The sequence below is a fragment of the Numida meleagris genome, chromosome 3 (genome assembly GCF_002078875.1).
Source record: "Numida meleagris isolate 19003 breed g44 Domestic line chromosome 3, NumMel1.0, whole genome shotgun sequence".
Lineage (NCBI taxonomy): Eukaryota > Metazoa > Chordata > Aves > Galliformes > Numididae > Numida > Numida meleagris.
In genome coordinates, this window is record NC_034411.1 from 28,772,004 (window position 1) to 28,790,816 (window position 18,813).

The 18,813-nt window shown below is 40.0% G+C and overlaps 1 protein-coding gene across 9 annotated transcripts in view; it reads right to left on the reverse strand.

Annotated features, from left to right (window-relative positions):
* The window catches only part of DAAM2 (dishevelled associated activator of morphogenesis 2), a 210,938-nt gene that overhangs the window by 48,927 nt on the left and 143,198 nt on the right, over positions 1-18,813 (reverse strand). For all 9 annotated transcript variants that reach the window (XM_021392989.1, XM_021392990.1, XM_021392988.1 and 6 more), the window contains 6 exons: positions 17,252-17,346; positions 10,788-11,121; positions 4,414-4,524; positions 3,300-3,403; positions 2,586-2,652; positions 1,370-1,487 (listed from right to left, as the gene is read on the reverse strand). In XM_021392989.1, the coding sequence (XP_021248664.1) occupies positions 1,370-1,487; positions 2,586-2,652; positions 3,300-3,403; positions 4,414-4,524; positions 10,788-11,121; positions 17,252-17,346 (829 nt within the window). The remainder of the gene's footprint in view (positions 1-1,369; positions 1,488-2,585; positions 2,653-3,299; positions 3,404-4,413; positions 4,525-10,787; positions 11,122-17,251; positions 17,347-18,813) is intronic.

The window sequence follows — 18,813 nt, forward strand, 5'->3', positions numbered from 1 at the left end:
CAAAGCTCAAGTACGGTCTTAAACAGTAATAGTAGAGAGACCACTGACAAACAACAGCTAAAATTTGTGCAAGGCAGTACTTTAATCTAATCGATGCCTGAAAATACACCACAATACCTAATTCTCCTTCACAATACCTAATTCTCCTCCCCCATCTGGAGTACTGTGTCCAGGCCTGGGGCCCCCAGCACAAGAAGGACGTGGAGCTGTTGGAACGAGTGCAGAGGAGGGCGACCAAGATGATCAGAGGGCTGGAGCACCTCTCCTATGAGGAAAGGTTGAGGGAACTGGGCTTGTTCAGTTTGTAGAAGAGAAGGCTCCGGGGAGACCTCATTGTGGTCTTCCAATACTTGAAGGGAGCGTATAAACAGGAGGGGGATTGATTGTTTGTGAGGGTGGATAGTGATAGGACAAGGGGGAATGGTTTTAAGCTGAGACAGGGGAGATTTAGGTTAGATATTAGGAGGAAGTTTTTCACACAGAGGGTGATGACGCGCTGGAACAGGTTGCCCAGGGAGGTTGTGGATGCCCCGTCCCTGGAGGCATTCAAGGCCAGACTGGACGTGGCTCTGGGCAGCCTGGTCTAGTGGTTGGCAACCCTGCACTTGGCAGGGGAGTTGAGACTCGATGATCTTTGAGGTCCTTTTCAACCCAAGCCATTCTATGATTCTACGATTCTATGTTGACTTCTCAGTTTGACTGCTCAAGTATGGCTGAAAATAACCAAAACAAATCCCTGACACATAACGGGATTAAGGCAGGTAATCCTTTGGTGATCTTGCTGTCTTGCTCAGCTCATACACTCTGGAAACGTGACCGAACGACTTTATTACAGATAACAAGTAAATTCCTATCATCTCTCTTGAAAACAAAAGCCAATGTTATTTTTCATTTTGAGCTCAGGAGCCCTCCACTGACATTTTGCCATAAGACAGCAGCCTAAAGACTTATTGTGGAATTTCCCAGTGACAGAACAGCTTTCTGTACTATATTGTTCCACCAGAAAAATTCCTCACTGCATTTTGTTAACATTCAAAATGGTATCTATTTCTGGGAAACCTCTGATCTAAAGCACAACAGCTCTTTTTTAAAGTTTCTAATTTAAAATCATTATGAGCTCTGTCAGTGATAAACTGGAATGTCTCCAGCTACTTAATTTTATTTGCAAGTGCAGAGAGGTCAAGCTGCTGCTATAAGTGTTACAACAAAATCTGCTGAATGGAATCAGTGCAATATACGAAGTCCCTTAGACACTGCCAAATTCTGAATGGAGAACAAAAGCAGTGTGTGTCCTGGTATCTGCAACCCATGTCAAAATTTCACCCATTTCTTCAACACTCCTTTCTCTGGAAAACTGTGAGGTACTCACATGGCATCTGCAAGCAGTGCTGAAGGATGGATAACAAATAGGGATAGGCATCTGTGTGCTTCAGTCTTTTCTTGATCAGTTCAAACATTTGAGAGGCACTTTTTGTATCAATGTGGATCTGGAGTGAGGGAAGGTAGTGAAATAACAAGTCAGATTAAAAACATGCACAGTAAAAGCTTAACTAGCTGTGAAAGACCAAAGGCCAACAGGCAAGACACAGGCAAGTTTCCAGCAACTGGATCTCTGCAGAGTCTCTCGCAACATGCAGCTACAAGCCCAGTGAGAAGCTTGCACATAGGTCTTTGAGATCAGCATTGATCTACTCCAGAACAGAAAAGATCCCCAAAGCAAAGTGTTAGGAAGCTGGAAGGCCTGCAGAGTGACCAATAACTGTCCTGCAGTAAGCAAAAACAACAACAAAAAAGATGCCCCATCCAAAGAAGCATCCAAAATCAGGTTGGATGGAACACTGATCTTGAGAAAGACATCGCTGCCCATTTTTGGTTGTTGGATCATCTTAAAAGCCATTTGATCTTGAAACCATTTGATGACACTATGAAAACCTTTGGGTCCAAGGAAGGATTTGCACAGATACACAGTAGATAATTAGCATAGAACTGTTAGTTGCTCTGTATCAGTGTTTGGTAGAAGATGGTCCAAAAAATAATGAAAAACTAGGAAACTATAACTGCTCTGGACCCTGCAGCCCATTGCTGTTGCTAGCAGTTGTGAAAACTTTCCTTGTTTTATGCTTGTCTTCAAATTCCATCCATACTAAAATACTGACCCTCTCCATTGTCTCTGGTGTGACAGTCTTTAGGAGAGTTTCCTGTGATATACCGGAAAAAGCCCAAGCCCTGTAAAAAACCCAGAGCCCTGTAAAGGAGATGCCTTAAACTAGAATCATCTGGATCATCAGGACTGCAAACATGAGAATGGTGTTGATAACATCCTCTGCTCCTGAACATTCAGCTAAACATAAAAAAGAAATCTTTGTCAGAGACACTTTGCAGAAGCCCTGCTTGTGATCACTGTTTTCGTTTCACCAGAGACCCCATACGTTCTAAATGAAAAACAGTGAAAAAAAAAGAGTACTAGCCAGTCTCAGCATCAAAGCCAATCATTGCTTTCAGGAAACATAAAAGGGAAGTTGCATCAAGGATCCAAAGAAGATGTTCAACTTTGGCAAGTTCAAGTACTCCACAGAAAATCTTACCAGGTCAAAACGCTTTGCAAGTTCCAAGTCATCTTCATTTCTTACCATTTCAAAGAAATCTAAGTGCCTAAGAGGGAATAGAAAAACAGAAACTACCAATGGTCATATCATAATTCAGACTTCAACAAAACGTGTCACCACAGAGGAAGCAAAGCTTGGAAACTGGCATGTTTTCTTACATGAAGTATTGGAATGTATATGCTACACAACTGGCACGGGTCAATAATAGGCCAAAATGAATGACCAAAGGAGGTAAAAATGCTCTTTAATCCTTGTACTAAGTCACCATGTTGAGGTAAGTGGATTTGCAGTGGAAAAAACATTTATTATCCATAAAGCTTTTAACAAAGCAATTTGAAGGTGCCATTCAATGTTATGTGTACAGTGTTAATGCAGCAACAAAGCCATATGAAGTTGCTACCAGTTCTCCCCTTCTGACTTATTCAATTTCTTTTTTCTGATTGTCATCCTCAGCTTAAAAGAAAAACAATTCATGAAAACATTGCCACGGTCACTGCCAATTTAGGATGTGCATTTTCTACTTCATCCGCTGATTTTAATTTTAAAGACAATTACTCTTTTTGTCTTTTAATGGGAGTCAGTTTTAGGGAGAGACAGAAACAGCTTGGTGCTTGAATTTGAAACTCAAATATAGGAGAGTTTCTAAGAACTCTTTCTGCTGATCAGTGACTGCTCTCAGAAAACGTATCTTACCTGTCAAGTGTTGCATTCTCATGCTCTCTTAGCTTGTCAATAACAGGTTGAATTCCCAGCATTAGAAACTCATATCGTAGGTGTAATCGGAACTCCAAATTGTCCTTATAAAGAGAAGAAAAAGAATTTACTAAGTTCCAGAAGTGTTTAATCGCATTTAAAAAGATTTACCTATATCTTCAATTCTTCCCTTTTTAATATCCTCTATCCTGACACCAAATTCACAGAATGATTACAGGATTCCAGTAAATTAAGTAAAAAATGAATGTCTTTGCCTCTGCTTCTCTTAACAATACTGTCCTCCTGTATCTATAATGAGTTCTGCAAGCCTAGTCAGAAGAACAGCACACTCCATGTTCTAAAAAGAACAAAAGTTATGGGTACTTGACATGCTAGACAAGTAGAAACCTATCCCCTGCTTATGGATGAATAGAACTGCAGTTCTTTCTGATAGTTTTTATATGTATTTGTCATAAAATCACCAGAAACTCTGGTAAACTTGACACCTCCATAGCAGGATTTTAAAGGGCTGCTGCAGATAGAGCACTCTGCCAGGCAGAGCTCTTACAAGCTTGTTGTCTACTGTGGTTTAACCAGAAAAAAAAGAAAAGCCAAACTTTTAGTGACACTTTTGTTTTAATGAATCAAAATCAGCGTAAACTAGCCTTCATATTCAAGAGAAAGCATTCATCATGAATGAAAATCAACAAACTGACTTTACTGAACTGTCTCTCTTGGACATTTTTAAATTAAGATGTTTGGGGTTTGGCTTTAAGTCAAAACGTTAACATTTTAAAACATTTCTGCAGGTGAACCTGCAGAAGCTTTCTGAAAGGCTGATATCAAGGAGATAAATGCTTTGCAGTTCTTACAAAAACAAAGAAGCCACAATCATTTCAGTGCAAGTAGTCTGCTATCTTAGAAGAATTAGTAAAGGCTGGGAATTAAATAATATGGAAGACAGTGTAATAATGAACTTGACAATTCAGCACTATTTTCCACAAAGTACATCCATTCAATCACACAGAATTTGTGACATAATCTACTAGCCATTTCCAGAGTAAATTAATTCAAGCATGACATTTGAGATGGAATTTTTAGGGCAGTGACTTACCTCACCAGCACCAGCATTCAAAACAGCATTGATAAAGGACATGATAGCTGTTTTGAGATTTACTTCATCTCGATACCGCCCCATACTTCGGTCTAGCTCATTCAACAATGTCTGAAACAGAACAACAGGGTAGGTTAGAGGGTGTAGTCTAATTTCTTAGACTATTTTGCTTACTGCTCATGGTTCAGCAAACAGTCATCTTCTGATTTACCATATACTTGCTTAAAGAAATAACTTGCTTCAGGGAAGGTTGTTAGCAGTCTTGGCCAGCCACGTCACAATTACAAATGAAGAATAGAGATGGGAATAAAATGCCCACGAGATGCTAATTAAAAACAAAGTTTTTTTTTTAAATAAGCTATTTGAGAAAAAGCAGATGCCTTTACAGTTCCTTCCAACATGATCTAAGAAAACAGCAGAATTGTGGCCTCTCTCATAAGTTAACTTCACAGAGAAGTTCATACATGCAGAATAACATCAACAGATTCATACACCCTTTTTACTTACAGGACTCAAGTAACTTTCACTATTTTCTTGGATTTCAGCAGAATAGATTGCACTTGTGTAGGCACAGGGAGAAAGTTCTAAAGAAAAACTGTCTTTTATTTATCTATAGGAAGATTTGGATTTATTTCTTTATTGAAGATTTCTCCTTGTTCCTTCACTTACAACCATTTTACATGAAGTAGACAATTACTGGCCTCTTGATAACTTCCTTTTAAGGATTTGCAAATAACAGGAATATCCTCAGGTCCAAACTTATTACAGCTTAAAGGTGAATTACAGAACTCAAATGGAAGTGTAGTTAAACTCCAGTTTCCTTGTTATATCTCCCCATTAATGAAATAGCAGGGGTATTTAGCACTCAGGGAGTATCTCATACAGAAATGCTGTTGGCCTAATCTCTGCATACATGTAGATACACCATCAGAATCTCATTAACACCACAAGACAGAAAGAGAGGAGGGGAAAAAAAAAAGACAAATAATGTCATTAGCCTTGGCCATATGCAGTCTATTTCAGATTAATTCCAAATGACTATTTACTGAAGAGGTTATATGTAAGAACTGATTAGCCACAGAAGCAATTCTACTTTTAGATTTGTGCTGATATCTGTGAATCTGCTCTTCAGGATCTTCACTGATCAGTTCGTTATTCTAAGACTAATTTTCCTTACTGGAGGACTGATAAATTCCACTTGAGTTCTGTCAGTTTAATTGTAGGAATCTCGTTCCAGCATTATTAATAAAAAACCCACACTCATGTTTGTTTTGGTGATGCATGAGAAAAATTGAATACTTTTCCCAAGAAGTTTTGGGCATAAAAATGGAAAGAAGATAAAAATAACTTTTTAGTTCAGCTCAGCAGATCTATCTAAATAGCATTTTGAAGCTATGATGCTGAGTAAAGAAGTTCATTTTCCTTTACTTAGCCTTCAGTCCCTGACTACCGAAAATGTTCATTCATAGCAAAATCTTTCCCATGCTAGTCATCAGTTTCATAGGTCTATCTTGTTTCCTGTAGAAAATGGACATCATCATGGAAATATGTCTTCAGAAGCATGGGGAATATCCTCCTGGACATCCCTTGGGGAAAGAATACCCTCCTGGCTTCATGTGAACCCTTTGCTTGTTTTTCTGCAAAAATCTTTTGATCTATATCGTACACTACTGACAGCTGTTCTTATATCTGAGCATAGAATGTTTAATTTCTTTGCCAAGCTCACTGGATTTCATAAATTCCTTTTTCCTGTAACCTCTAAATTGCCCAGCTGGCACTTAAACTTCCACCACGTCCATGATTTTCTAGTAGTTGTATTAAGGCCAAATACATAGGTTGCTCTGAAAGTAATGCCTCCTATTTATGTCCATGAAAACTACAACAGATACAGTAAGCACAGTAACACTATTTGACAGAGCAAATTCTCAGCTGTATCTCTAACATTATTTTTCAACAGTCACCATAGTGACTATAGCTTGCAATATGCACACTGTTGTTCAGCTCTAGAAGGAAATACTGTAAGGTCAGGCAATTTCTAAAGATCAGATTCTACACCCACACCATGGCTGAATTCCAATATCTGTAACCCTTTGCAAATGGTTGAGGTTCAAGTCTTCACTTGTGAACATTTCCTGTGAAAAAGATTTCACCACACCTCTTGGCAGCCAGTTCTGTGGACTAATTGATCTTATGGTTGTAAAGGTTTTTCCTACTATTTAAGCAAAATTTTCCTCACTTAATCCCATTATTCCTCATCACTGGCATCCAGCAAGGTTTCATTCAATGTGCAGAAAACCTCAAAAGGCTTTGGATGAGCCCTGAGGGGCAGAAGCAAATCAAATAAGAATACAGGATTTTAATTTGTTCCTTTTTAGCTCCTTTACTACAATTCTAAATCGATCAGATTTCTCTTTGCAGATCACACTCTGTACTGACATTGCTTAATACAAACCAGGCAATGGGGCTATGGAAGGAATGTTCCTAATCTCCACATTTTCGACTGACAATATCAAGCTTTATTCCTTCACATTAAGCTTTACAATTTCTAGCAGCATTATGGAGGAAAACAAGAATGTTCTGTCCAAAGTAACACAGTTGATATTTTCTCCAGCAAATAAAGTCAGCTTCTTTCAGTAATGCATCAAACACCTAACTTAACTGTAGCTGAATGAGTACTCAGACAGCACACTGGGCTGGAAGGGTACAAGCACATCCTGAAATATCTTTCTGGGCCATTACAGCACCGTAATTTTGCAACATTGGTTTGGCTCAAAACCTGGCATGTTAAAAAGCACAACATGTTATACAACGCCATAACACCATGCATTCACTTCACAAGATAAACGAGGGAAAGCAGCAAAGCAATAGTTTTGAATTGCAACCAATTAGGGAAGAGCAAGATCATGGTCCTTTCACAGTGAAGATCAGTCAGTTTGGACTACCTGATCTTTCAAAGTCCCTTCTGACTGACTTATTTTATTTTACATGGAGTAATGCAGACATTAACAATACTGAAGTCAGACCCTTTATTCTCAGTTTCCATAACATTTTAGAGATGTTCACCTTCACAAGAAAGCACCCAAGAAACTAAAGATGAAGCAACACTTTCATGGTCACACAGTGAGCCAGTGACAATTCTGAAGACATCAGATGGAAAAGAATAACAGTGAGGACACCAAGAGTGCATCCTACTAACTCCACTCTTTCTGCTTTGACAGTTTACTGTTTGGGTTTCCAAATTTTTCTTTCATCTCTCTTCTTTAAGGAGCAGAGGAGGATCTGTAGGCAAATAAGCACATTCAAATGAAAATTGGATGAAGCAAAGGCAGAACTTTTCCAAATTGCCTCAGGAAGGAGATTTAAGGAATGTCTTTCTATTATTGTGGTATTCGAGTAAAGAGGGAATACTCCTCTGAAAAGAACAGTCTTCAAAGTATATTTTAAAAGAGGAATTGTGGACTGCCTGTTGGACATTAAAGGGAGAGTTACTTCAGGCAGATGGGCAACATAAAAGAGGGTAAAATATTAAAGAAGGCAAAGGGATCCGCTCAGACAAGAAGCTATGGCAAATGTGAGAAAATAGGAATAGCCACAACATAAAGTAAATCACAAACAGATTATAGGAATTTCTTGCAAGTGCCAAGAGAAACCTGATTGTGATGACCCTATGAATACACTGAACAGTGGAGATACAGGGTAAAGTTGCAGTTCTCAAAGTGAGTGAAGACCGATGTCTCAACAGAGAAGTAAGTTCTGGAAAAACTCCAGTATCTGTAAAGCGACTCCTGTTGAAAGCTAATGATTGAATTGAAAATTGAAGTCAGACTCACAGATGACATGCTGGCAGTTTAGAAAAAACAATAAGTACATCAGAGATTCCACTCAGAGCCAAACATAAAATTTTGTTGAGGTAGAACTTCCATGATTATGAAGGACTACCTATATTCTTCATTAACTTCAGTAAAAAAAAAAAAAAAGAAAGAAAGAAAGAAAAGAAAAAAATGAAGAACACTAACCCTTGCAAAAAACAAGGACAACCTTCCCAAAACATTACAGCATTACAGTTTTAGAACAGTAATCTCCAACTGGTGTGGTCTAGTGAAATTTAATTAATTTGACTAGGATTACAGCTGCTTATATCATGCAGGAATTTCACTGTAATATGGATTTTAACTTCAGATACACAAGTATTAAACTGCAAGTTCCTTATTATAATAGAAAGAGTTTTTGCAATCCGCAGACAATGCAAGTGTAGTTAGAACTGCATCTGAAGTCTCAACTTTCCTTCTCTACTAATTGCTAGTTGCTGATTATTATTATTATTTTTGGCTAGGTGTACCAGGTAGTAAAAGTTGTGCTTTAAACAGTGAGCAACAACAGCTTGACATTCAACTAAACATGCAATGTTTTATGGTACTATATTTAATATGTCCCGGTTGACTGGAGACTAGCAAATGTGACTCCCATCTTCAAGAAGCGCTGGAAAGATGATCCTGGTAGCTACAGACCTATCAGTCTCACCTCGGCGCCAGGAAAGGTTAATGGAACAGATAATCTCAGGATACATTGTGGATCAGTTAAAGGTCAACCAGGGGATCAGGCCCAGTCAGCATGGGTTTATGAATGGTAGATCCTGTCTGACAAACCTGATTTCATTCTATGACAAGGTGACCCGCTTAGTGGATGAAGGCAAGGCTATCGATGTGGTCTACCTGGACTTCAATAAGGCCTTTGGCACTGTCCCCCACAGCATCCTTGTGGAGAAGCTGGCTGCCCATGGTTTGGATGGGCATACGCTCTGCTGGGTGAAACACTGACTGGATGGCTGGGCCCAGAGAGTTGTGGTCAACGGAGTTAAATCCACTTGGCAGCCAGTCACAAGTGGTGTCCCCCAGGGCTCGGTGCTGGGGCCTCTTCTATTCAATATCTTTATCAATGATCTTGATGAGGAGATTGAGTGCACCCTCAGTAAGTTTGCAGATGACACCAAGTTGGGAGGGAGTGTTGATCTGCCGGAGGGTAGAAAGGCACTACAGAGGGACCTGGATAGACTGCATCGATGGGCCAAGGTAAACCGTATGAGTTTCAACAGGGCCAAGTGTCAGGTCCTGCACTTTGGTCAAAACAACCCCAGGCAACCCTACAGGCTTGGGCAGAAATGACTGGAAAGCTGCCTGACGGAAAGGGACCTTGCTGTGCTGATGGACAGTTGGCCGAATATGAGCTAGCAGTGTGCCCAGGTGGCCAAGAAGGCCAATGGCATTCTGGCTTGTATCAGGAATGGTGTGGTGAGCAGGACTAGGGAAGTCAGCCTGCCCCTGTACTCGGCATTGGTGAGGCCTCACCTCGAGTACTGTGTTCAGTTTTGGGCGCCTCAGTACAGAAAGGACATGGAGGTGCTGGAGCAGGTCCAAAGAAGGACAACAAGGCTGGTGAAGGGCTTGGAGAATATGCCCTACGAGGAGCGACTAAAGGAACTGGGGCTGTTTAGTCTGGGGAAGAGGAGACTGAGAGGAGACCTCATTGCTCTCTTCAAATACCTGAAAGGTGATTGCCGTGAGAGCGGACTTGGTCTCTTCTCGCTGGTGACAGGTGACAGGACAAGGGGAAATGGCCTCAAGTTGCGCCAGGGGAGGTTTTGGTTGGATATCAGGAAAACTTCTTTACAGAAAGGGTTGTTAAGCACTGGAACAGGCTCCCCAGGGAGGTGGTTGAGTCACCTTCCCTGAATGTGTTTAAAAACCGTTTGGATGTGGTGCTCAGGGACATGATTTAGCAGTGGGTTGTTAGAGCAGTATAGTTAGGTTGCGGTTGGACTTGATGATCTTGAAGGTCCTTTCCAACCTGAGCAATTCCATGATTCTATGATTCTATATGATTTGTTCATCATTTCACCACACTTGAGTACGTGCAAACTGGAAATAAACAGCGTTCCAATCCAAAGCTGCTAGTAGAAAGTTATCCACAAGGTCACATTTTAAATGGTTGCCAGTAAATAATAGTGAACTTCACTTCCTCACTCTTACAAAACAAGACTGGTGGCAAAACCATACCCTCCAGCTTAAGTAATGGTTAGAACTCCAGAAATGTCATCAGGTTAGAGTATGAACAGATTAGCAGCTTTCATTTAACTTAGTAAATCCCCCATTTTAAAGTAAAATACAAGAGATTTTAAATTAGTATTAATGACAAGCAATCAGGTGTCGGGAAAAAAGAAAGTAAAATGATAACCTGTTTGAAGTGTTTTTCCTAAAATAAAATGAGAAACATTGCCTTTCTTCTGCCTAGCTATACTGCAACATGCGCACTACAAAAATCAGTCCTTGCAGAGATGCATCATATTGACTATTTCTGCCAAAGCATCCTTCCCGTACCTGGAATCTTGTTCTCTCTGCAGCATAGACTTGGTAGTGAAGCATGGCTTGCAAGACTTTCTTATGACCATCTGGTACCAAGCAGACAGCCCCTAGGATCTCCAAAACAGCAATCTTGGTCTTGATGTTCTCAGTCCGTAAGCTCTGCGAGATGATGTTGATACTCTCTGGATGAGCCAGGACATGAGCCCGTCCTTGGGAGTTGTTCATCAGTGCCTTGATACACCCTATAACGGATGTGTGTATACGGCTTTCTGAGGTCTCATAGTCCATGCTTTTCAGGAAGTTCAGCAAACAGCTCAGACCATCCAGCTCAATGAATCTTGTCACAAACCTGGAAAAATAGGCAGGGAGAAGAACAAAACCAAACTAAAGGTAAAGGAAATTTGCTTATTCAAAAGATATTCAACTCTGTGATCCCAGCATCTGCAAAAGATGGCTAGCTTTAAGATCACAGGATAATTCCCAAATATTTAAGAGAAAAAAAAATGGGAAACAAAGATTCTATCACCCTTCTTCTGTGACTATCAACTGTAATGACTGGGGAGTTAAGACTTAACACTCTGATCCCATGATATATGTATAGGAGCATATTACATGCAAGAGGCATATAAGAGCTGAAGGCTCTTGTAGCCTTGGCTGCATTATTTTAGTTTGAGAAGGTATACTAAAGATGCGGTAGGACCACTGTCAACATGCCATAGCAAAATGTATTGTAAAAATGTCATAAATTGAGGAAATATAGAATTATTCATTTACTAAATTACACATTAAAGTTTAAACCTACACTGAAACAGGTTTCTTTTGACTATTGTGTTGTTTTCGACCACATTCTACCACAAAAGTCACCTCTATTAAGATTAAGATCAAGGAAACTGAAGATAAAAATAAAACAGAGAAAATTTCCTGAATAAGAATTAACCAAGGTTTAAAAACAAACAAACAAAAAACAATACTAGCCCATTCAGACAGCCAAGTAGAACAAGCTACAGAAATTGATGGAGTTATACAGATACATTCAAACCAGTCAATCTAGCAATGTTTCGTTTAGAATTCCCGTCCTCTAAAATGGGGATGCAAATATGTGAAACAGGCTGCAAATCATTTCTCTAGATTGACTTGTTTACCTCTGCCTCCTCTAGAAGGTCATTAATGTAGATGCAGTTTTTTAGAATCCCAGAGCACAGAACTACATGAATTAAATCTGAATTTTCAGTCCACCAAATTGTACACCAACAATAATAAGTCCACAACCACTCCACGGTGGTCATGTGGACCTCAAACACATTAAAAGGTTGTTAACAACTGTAATCCATGTAAGAATTAAAGAATACTTGTAGTCTGTAGCTCAGAGCTTTTACCCAGCCCCTCTTTCTCCCCACTGAATACTTCCTAATGTACTATCTTTCTCTTATCTACTCGTGAGACTCTTTTCCTAATATTCATCAGGTATGGAAGCACCATACTGCAAGACTCCTAGCATTTCAGTGATCTCTGTTAACATCTCTGCAACAGCAATACAAAGCTGAGGCATACTTATTTATCTCCTGGATAAAATGAAGTTTATGTACATGGTGCATTGGTGGATACACTCCACACCACGCAAGAACTACCTGAAAGTTATGCTGATTGTGCTAATGGATTTGCCAACTTTCAGCTTATTCAGGCCAGCAGACCAGAAACATGGCAAAGACTGGTGCTTTCAGCAAAGTTTCAGTCTGAGGTTTGGATTTTGCTCAAAACTGAATTTCAAAGTGAATATCAGAGTAAGAGCAAGAACGCACAGGAACACATGAACAGTAAAAATAAAGTTTACCTGAAACCTGGATGTCTGTTAGATGGCCTGCAGAGTTTCACACAGGTCTGACTGCACGTTCTTTGGATGCATCCTCTTGACTACTCTAACAAATCATAGGAGCAAAAGCCCCACTGCTTCCAGGCTACATGGTGGGATCACACATCGGACACCCAGAGTTTATTAAGCCATTAAAGCAGTTTGCTACTTAAGTGGTTATAGAAAGATCAACAGTTCAGTCTCTGTAATGCTGCTAGCATGCAAAGGAAGACCAAATAAGCACATTCATGGCTAAAATAGATGCTAAGGTTATACTGGGAACCAAAATAAGCACAAACTCAATTTGTTACCATACAATGTGAAGCCAATGATTTCACAGCACTTCTCTAACCTTGGGCATCTACCATATGTATTACCCACTCAAAAAAAAAAAAAAAAAAAGTTGTTCTTTTCAGTTCCGTGGTTGAGAGAAGACTTAGGATGGATACTTTTCTGAAGACATAGAATCATAGAATAATTTGAGTTGGAAGGGACCTTTAAAAGTCATCTAGTCCAACTCTGAAAAAAGAAAACATTTTTAAGAAGCAGCTGAACAAATGGTGCCTAAAGTCTACATTCAGATGAAACGCCTGCTCTTAATGACAAGACTTACGAGACATTACAGCTTTCATGTATTTTGGCCTGCTCTTATGACTGTGAAAAAAAATGTGAAATGCACAAAAATCACATTGTCCCAATTAAATACAATCCCTTACTAAATTCACTGGCAGAGCATTTTTTCTACGACTTCTTGAATGAGGTCATTCCAAAGAAAAAAAGGTGCAGGGAAGTGGAGCATGTCACAGACTTTGATTAATGACATAATTTAAAACAATGTCGGCATTTTCCTGTACTCTTCCTAGTTCAGAGAGCAAACAGTGAGCTGCATTACTCAATAGGAAGCACAACTAAGTACCTTCCCATTTCAGCTGACATCAGAAGCAGGAACCAAATGATGATTTTCACCTTCCTTTCCCAAAACACTTAGTCCTCTATTCTCCGGAAAGGACAGAAATCATGCAAGAGGGAGATAAAGGAAGAAATGGTGACAGCAGTTTCTGGGCCAGCAGACACTCTCAGAGTTAGGACCTGATCAGTGTGAGTGGACAGGTATGTGGGTCTGTACAGAAGAGAAAAAGAAGTGAGAGTTCAGCTGACTGGCTGACAGCCATAATCCTCACACTATTTGATATTTGTGTATCTGTATGTCTATAAGCACAGATGTTTGGGCTCACACATGCATGTGCAGAGGAAAACTCAACTCATACACATAAACTGCCTTCTTCCCCTCATCATATGTATGTACGACTAACTACCATCCTATCTGCCCTGCATGCTGCAAAGGAAGGTTTTGTTCTAGACTGAAAGGTGTAAAGTTAAGCAAGTTTGCCAATGCATTCTGGCTAACACACTCGAAAACCCAAGTGTAAATAAAGTAGGGTGTGTTTTAATAGGTGCTAAACAGGCATATTAAAGCCTCACCTCACCTCAGACTCTCACTTGATCAGTTTAGCACACATTAATAAGGCACAGCACCTTTTAGCCTTTCAAGTTTTAGAAAGTGTTGATCAGAACATGTTAGCTAGCTCAAATAACAAACTTTTCATCCAAATACAGATGAGGCCTAGGAGGTAATGACCCGCTGATGGATTCCAAGTGCTGTGGGGGACATCTTCCCTGTGAGACTTGATCCAGCACAGGAAACATAGAAAGATCATCTGCTGTGGGTGTGCAGAGGGCAGGATGTTCCCACCCTGCTATCTGCCAAGGCTGCACTTCCCTAAAGAATCAAGGGACAGACATAATCCTGACAACTACTGGATTGCTGAGAAATTCATCAAAATGGGTTTTGCTTGCTGGAAACATAAATGATCATCTTCAGTATGAACTGGAATGCAACATGGCTAAATCAAACTAAAATAACAAGAGGTAAATCTGAGTTGAACAGAAGAAGAAAAGCAGGCAGCAAAGGGAGTTAGTGCTTATGATTCAGAATAAAGGAAATATTCCTCTGTGGATCTGATTTTTTTTCCCAGACTTCTGTAAGTTTTTACTCTTTTTTTGCATTTCTGAACCTCCATCTTGGAGCATTAAAAATAAAAAAAAAAAAGCTCTTCTCTCTGCTTCTGTCCAACAGTTTGTCATCACACTTGTTTACAGTCATAAGCTCTTACAAATCTAAAGGAAAATCTGTTTCCTTACTAGATGCAGATGTGGGGGTTTTGTTCTCTAAGGCTGGGGTTGTTCCTGCATTCTGGGATATAACCTGGTTTTATAATTTCAGGGCAGCTCCTAAATACCAAAACAAAATGCATTTGTTCAGACTGGGCCAACTAGCCTCTTAGGAGTGCTTCTATCACCTTCTCTCTTAAGGGGAAAGGAACATGAGTTTGAGAAGGTCTGCTTCAGAGTTTGCTGGTACTAGAACTAGTGGCTTGGAATAGAGGCACAGATTAGTGCCATTACTCTGCATTTTCTACTACAAGAGACACAGTTCTACAGTAAAATGAAACACAGTCAAACATATGCATTTTTCATATTTTGGCCTAGATTGGAGAATTCAAGCAGAGGAGCCTTTTGGTAAGCTATCAGAGCCCCTCTGTACTCTACCATCACAAATGGATTCCAGACAGTCTATTCTGCGTGAATGTAGGTATCTATTTTCTTCAGAGGTCTGACGAACAGAAGTGGTAAGGAAAAATTTGATGTCCAAATTCAACTGGAAAGACTAGTACTTTGAAGGCTTGGTTATAGTACTGCTTATGAGAGGGATTTGATGGAGCTGAGGGCCTCTCTACTGCAACCTTTCCATCAAGAAGAAATTGGCTAGTTGATCAGTCACTGGCATGCAGCCTATTTGGCAGCTAACGAATTGAGTCGCTGGAAATTAGTTGAGACATAGGACTTAACTTAAAATTTGGCTTGGCTTAACTATTTAAAAAAAAAAAAGCCCCATAACCATCGGCAGTGATTTAGAAGAGAACACTTTATAGGGCAGCTCATAGATGCTTGTACTGAAGGTTGTTAGGGTTATTATAAACAGATGAGGCAACAGCCTGTTGTCAAGGGGACCCAGCAGAAGCACTATAGGTCTGGTCTGGAAAACCTTGCAAGGTTTTGGGCAAAGCTCAATTCTCTCTTCTTCTCTTTTGCCTTCATCTCAGGAAGGAGGCTGGGATGTCCTATTCAAAATGATGGAGTAAAACAACCAATGGTGGCCACCGAAGCGTTTCGGCAGGATGTAACAGAGATGCCTGGCTACTCTGGGACATTCAATAATATTAGAAAGCTATTATTTTCATAGAGGAAGCATCACACCATCTCCAAATTAGTGTAACAGAGTTGCAACATCATGTCTCAACAGCACAGGTTTAAAAATCCCTGTGAGAATTGGGAGTTTGGCAGTTGTCTCAGTGTCCATTTTAACATAAAGTTGAGCTACATTTTACCATGTTCTGTTCAGTACAGGGTCTCTGTAATAGAGCTCCAGCTCTGAACCTGCCACCACAAAGTGTTCTGGGTCACAACACAAGAAGTCTGATTGCAAGTGAATCTCAGAAAAAGCTCCTCTGTGCTGAAGACTTCATTCTACCTTTTGTCTTCCTTATTCACTTTTCTCTTAGTGATCACTCAGTATCTTGACACTCACACATGAAGGGAGAGACCATAAGGTCTGCTGGCCCTCTATATTTGCTTGCTGGCTACAGAAAGGAGATGTTTCAGCACTTTAAATTCCTAGAGCTCCCTCAGTTTCCTTCACATGTCTATACACAATGCAGGAGCAGGCTCAACTCAACCTAGCTGCAGTGCAAATTCTCTTGAGAGATTTTGTTGTTGTTGTTGTTTTTCAATATTATTATTTATTTCATTTGTTTACTTTTTCTTTATCCCCAAAACCTGTGTGACTTCAGTATACTGTACATACAAGCACATTTGGCTTATTTTGGTCTTAATACAAAGATATTCAGACCAAATATTCCTCTACATTGTATCAGCTATGGTTATTGCTTCAGCACAATTTTCTTCTAAGTGTTAAATGCAAAAAGTTCCTATGCTAGTTAGTTTGCAATTGTTCAGAGCACTGATCTTGGAAAAACAAAGATGACCTTACCTTCAAAGACATAGTACACAACAAAGCCTCAACATTTCTGCATGCTGCTGTTACACACAGACCAGGAAGAATGCCAAACCAGGTGAAGTCAGATGGATTAGTTGCTTTGTGCCAAACAGTTCACATTACTACAGATAAGAGGAAGTTTGAATTCAAAGTTCATAGCAGAGGCTAAGATCTTGCCTGTCATAAATCAGATCACATGGGGTGCTCAAGGGGCTACGAAGTTAGTAAGTCTGATCTTCACAGTCCTCACCCGTGTTTGCACAGATCTGCCACGTGTTTTTCACAACAGAATTTGTTTTTTATTTTCCTGAAGCTATATGCTTCAACATTAATATGCCCTTCCAGCTAGACAGGTTTGGAACAGGAACTGTAGGGCTCTCTGTGGATTGTCTGAACTATTAGAGAACACTTGTGTGAGGTGAAACAAAGAGGTTTCTGTCTTTGCCAGTCTTTTTTATTCCACATCTGACCATAGGGAGGCAGTGAATTGCGATGAAAGAAGAACAACATTACCTCATGGGCTGAGTCCGCAGAGCTGTCTTCAAGTCTTCAACTATTTTATTTTTCATTTCTGTTTCTTCTTCATCAAAAGCATACAGAGTCTGCATCTGTTCAGAAAAGGAGATGACAATCAGAAAAGCTTGAGCTGCCTGGAAGCTACGAGAGGGGCCAGGAATTATGAAAAACAACTGTCCCATCAACCCATGGAGAGGTGCCTGCCGACCTCTCACCAGGAAAGCAGTGTCTCAGCTACAAAACTGAATCCAGATGAGGCCGCTCATGGACTGGCAGCAGCATACTGCTTTGCCACACCAGCTAAACCAGGATTCTCAGATTACTCCCCAAAAATCATATATGCCAGGATGCCCTCATGCTGTACCTAATTTGGAATGGTGATACGCTGTGGTGATCTATGGATACGTGAGGCAAAATATGTACGGAGATGCAAGACCTCATTAGACTGACATAGCTGGAGGGATGTGGGAAAAAAAAAAGAAAGACAACAAAACTTCTGTGTCAAGTTTCAAAGCAGAAAAGCCTTTTCTTCAAATGACTAGACAGCTTGCGAGTATCCTGGGTTACAATTTGTGTATCTAAAAGTTTGACTGTTTTTCCCTACTCAAATTATTTTACCTGGTTTAAAATCTTGATTTTTGTATACACTTCACCCTTGCTAATGAGAAACATTTACTGCAAAAAGCTAGAGTATCATAAAATCCTCGTCCCTTTTTTTTAACAAGAAAATCAAAGCATGCAGAGACTAGAGTCTATATTTTCACATTTTCTTATTGAGAACTACCTCTATCATTTTTCCCCTGGTACACAGCTTGCTATCATCTGGAATTGAAGATGCTGTGGGTCACTGTATTAGGGTGAGAGATGACTAGTGGAATACACATAAAACACAAAGTTCTCAATATAAAACAATGCTATTAAGAAATCCAAGTGGTAATCCAGGAAAAATCAGGGCTCCAGATCTGCACTCAGCACCGCCACAACCTTGTGGATATGAAGCAATACTCCTCAGTGCCCATCACATGCACCATTCAACCTCACAGCTTCAATGTGTGACTTCACAAAAAGTCAAGACTCAATATGAAAATTCTTAGCCTACAGCTATGTTATCTTAGGCTCTTTAATCGTAAAACAGAGAGGATAAATGCCTTTCTTACTGGCAGGATTTCTGGGAGATACCACTCAGTGGTATCTGGAAAGCAGCTCTGAACCCCTTCTCAAATGAATGCCCCAATTAAACTAGTATTATCTGTAAAGGTTCAGATATTTTACCTCTCTGGGGTGGAATCTGAGTACCTACAATTATGGTACATTACAGCAAAATATATGTCTTTATTTTACTATTTAGCAAGCACCAAAGAAAACTTTACTCTCATTGGAACTCCCTTTAGCCCTCCTACCCCACCACCTCACTTCCCTTGGAAATGCTCCCATGTTGCTTGCTTTTGGAAACCATGTGGTGCCAACACATGTCAGATCCTGAGGGTGGCCATTTGGCTACATGTCATTGCTGTCTTATGCTGAACAGCTGGCATAACGAGATGTGTTTAACTCTAGGG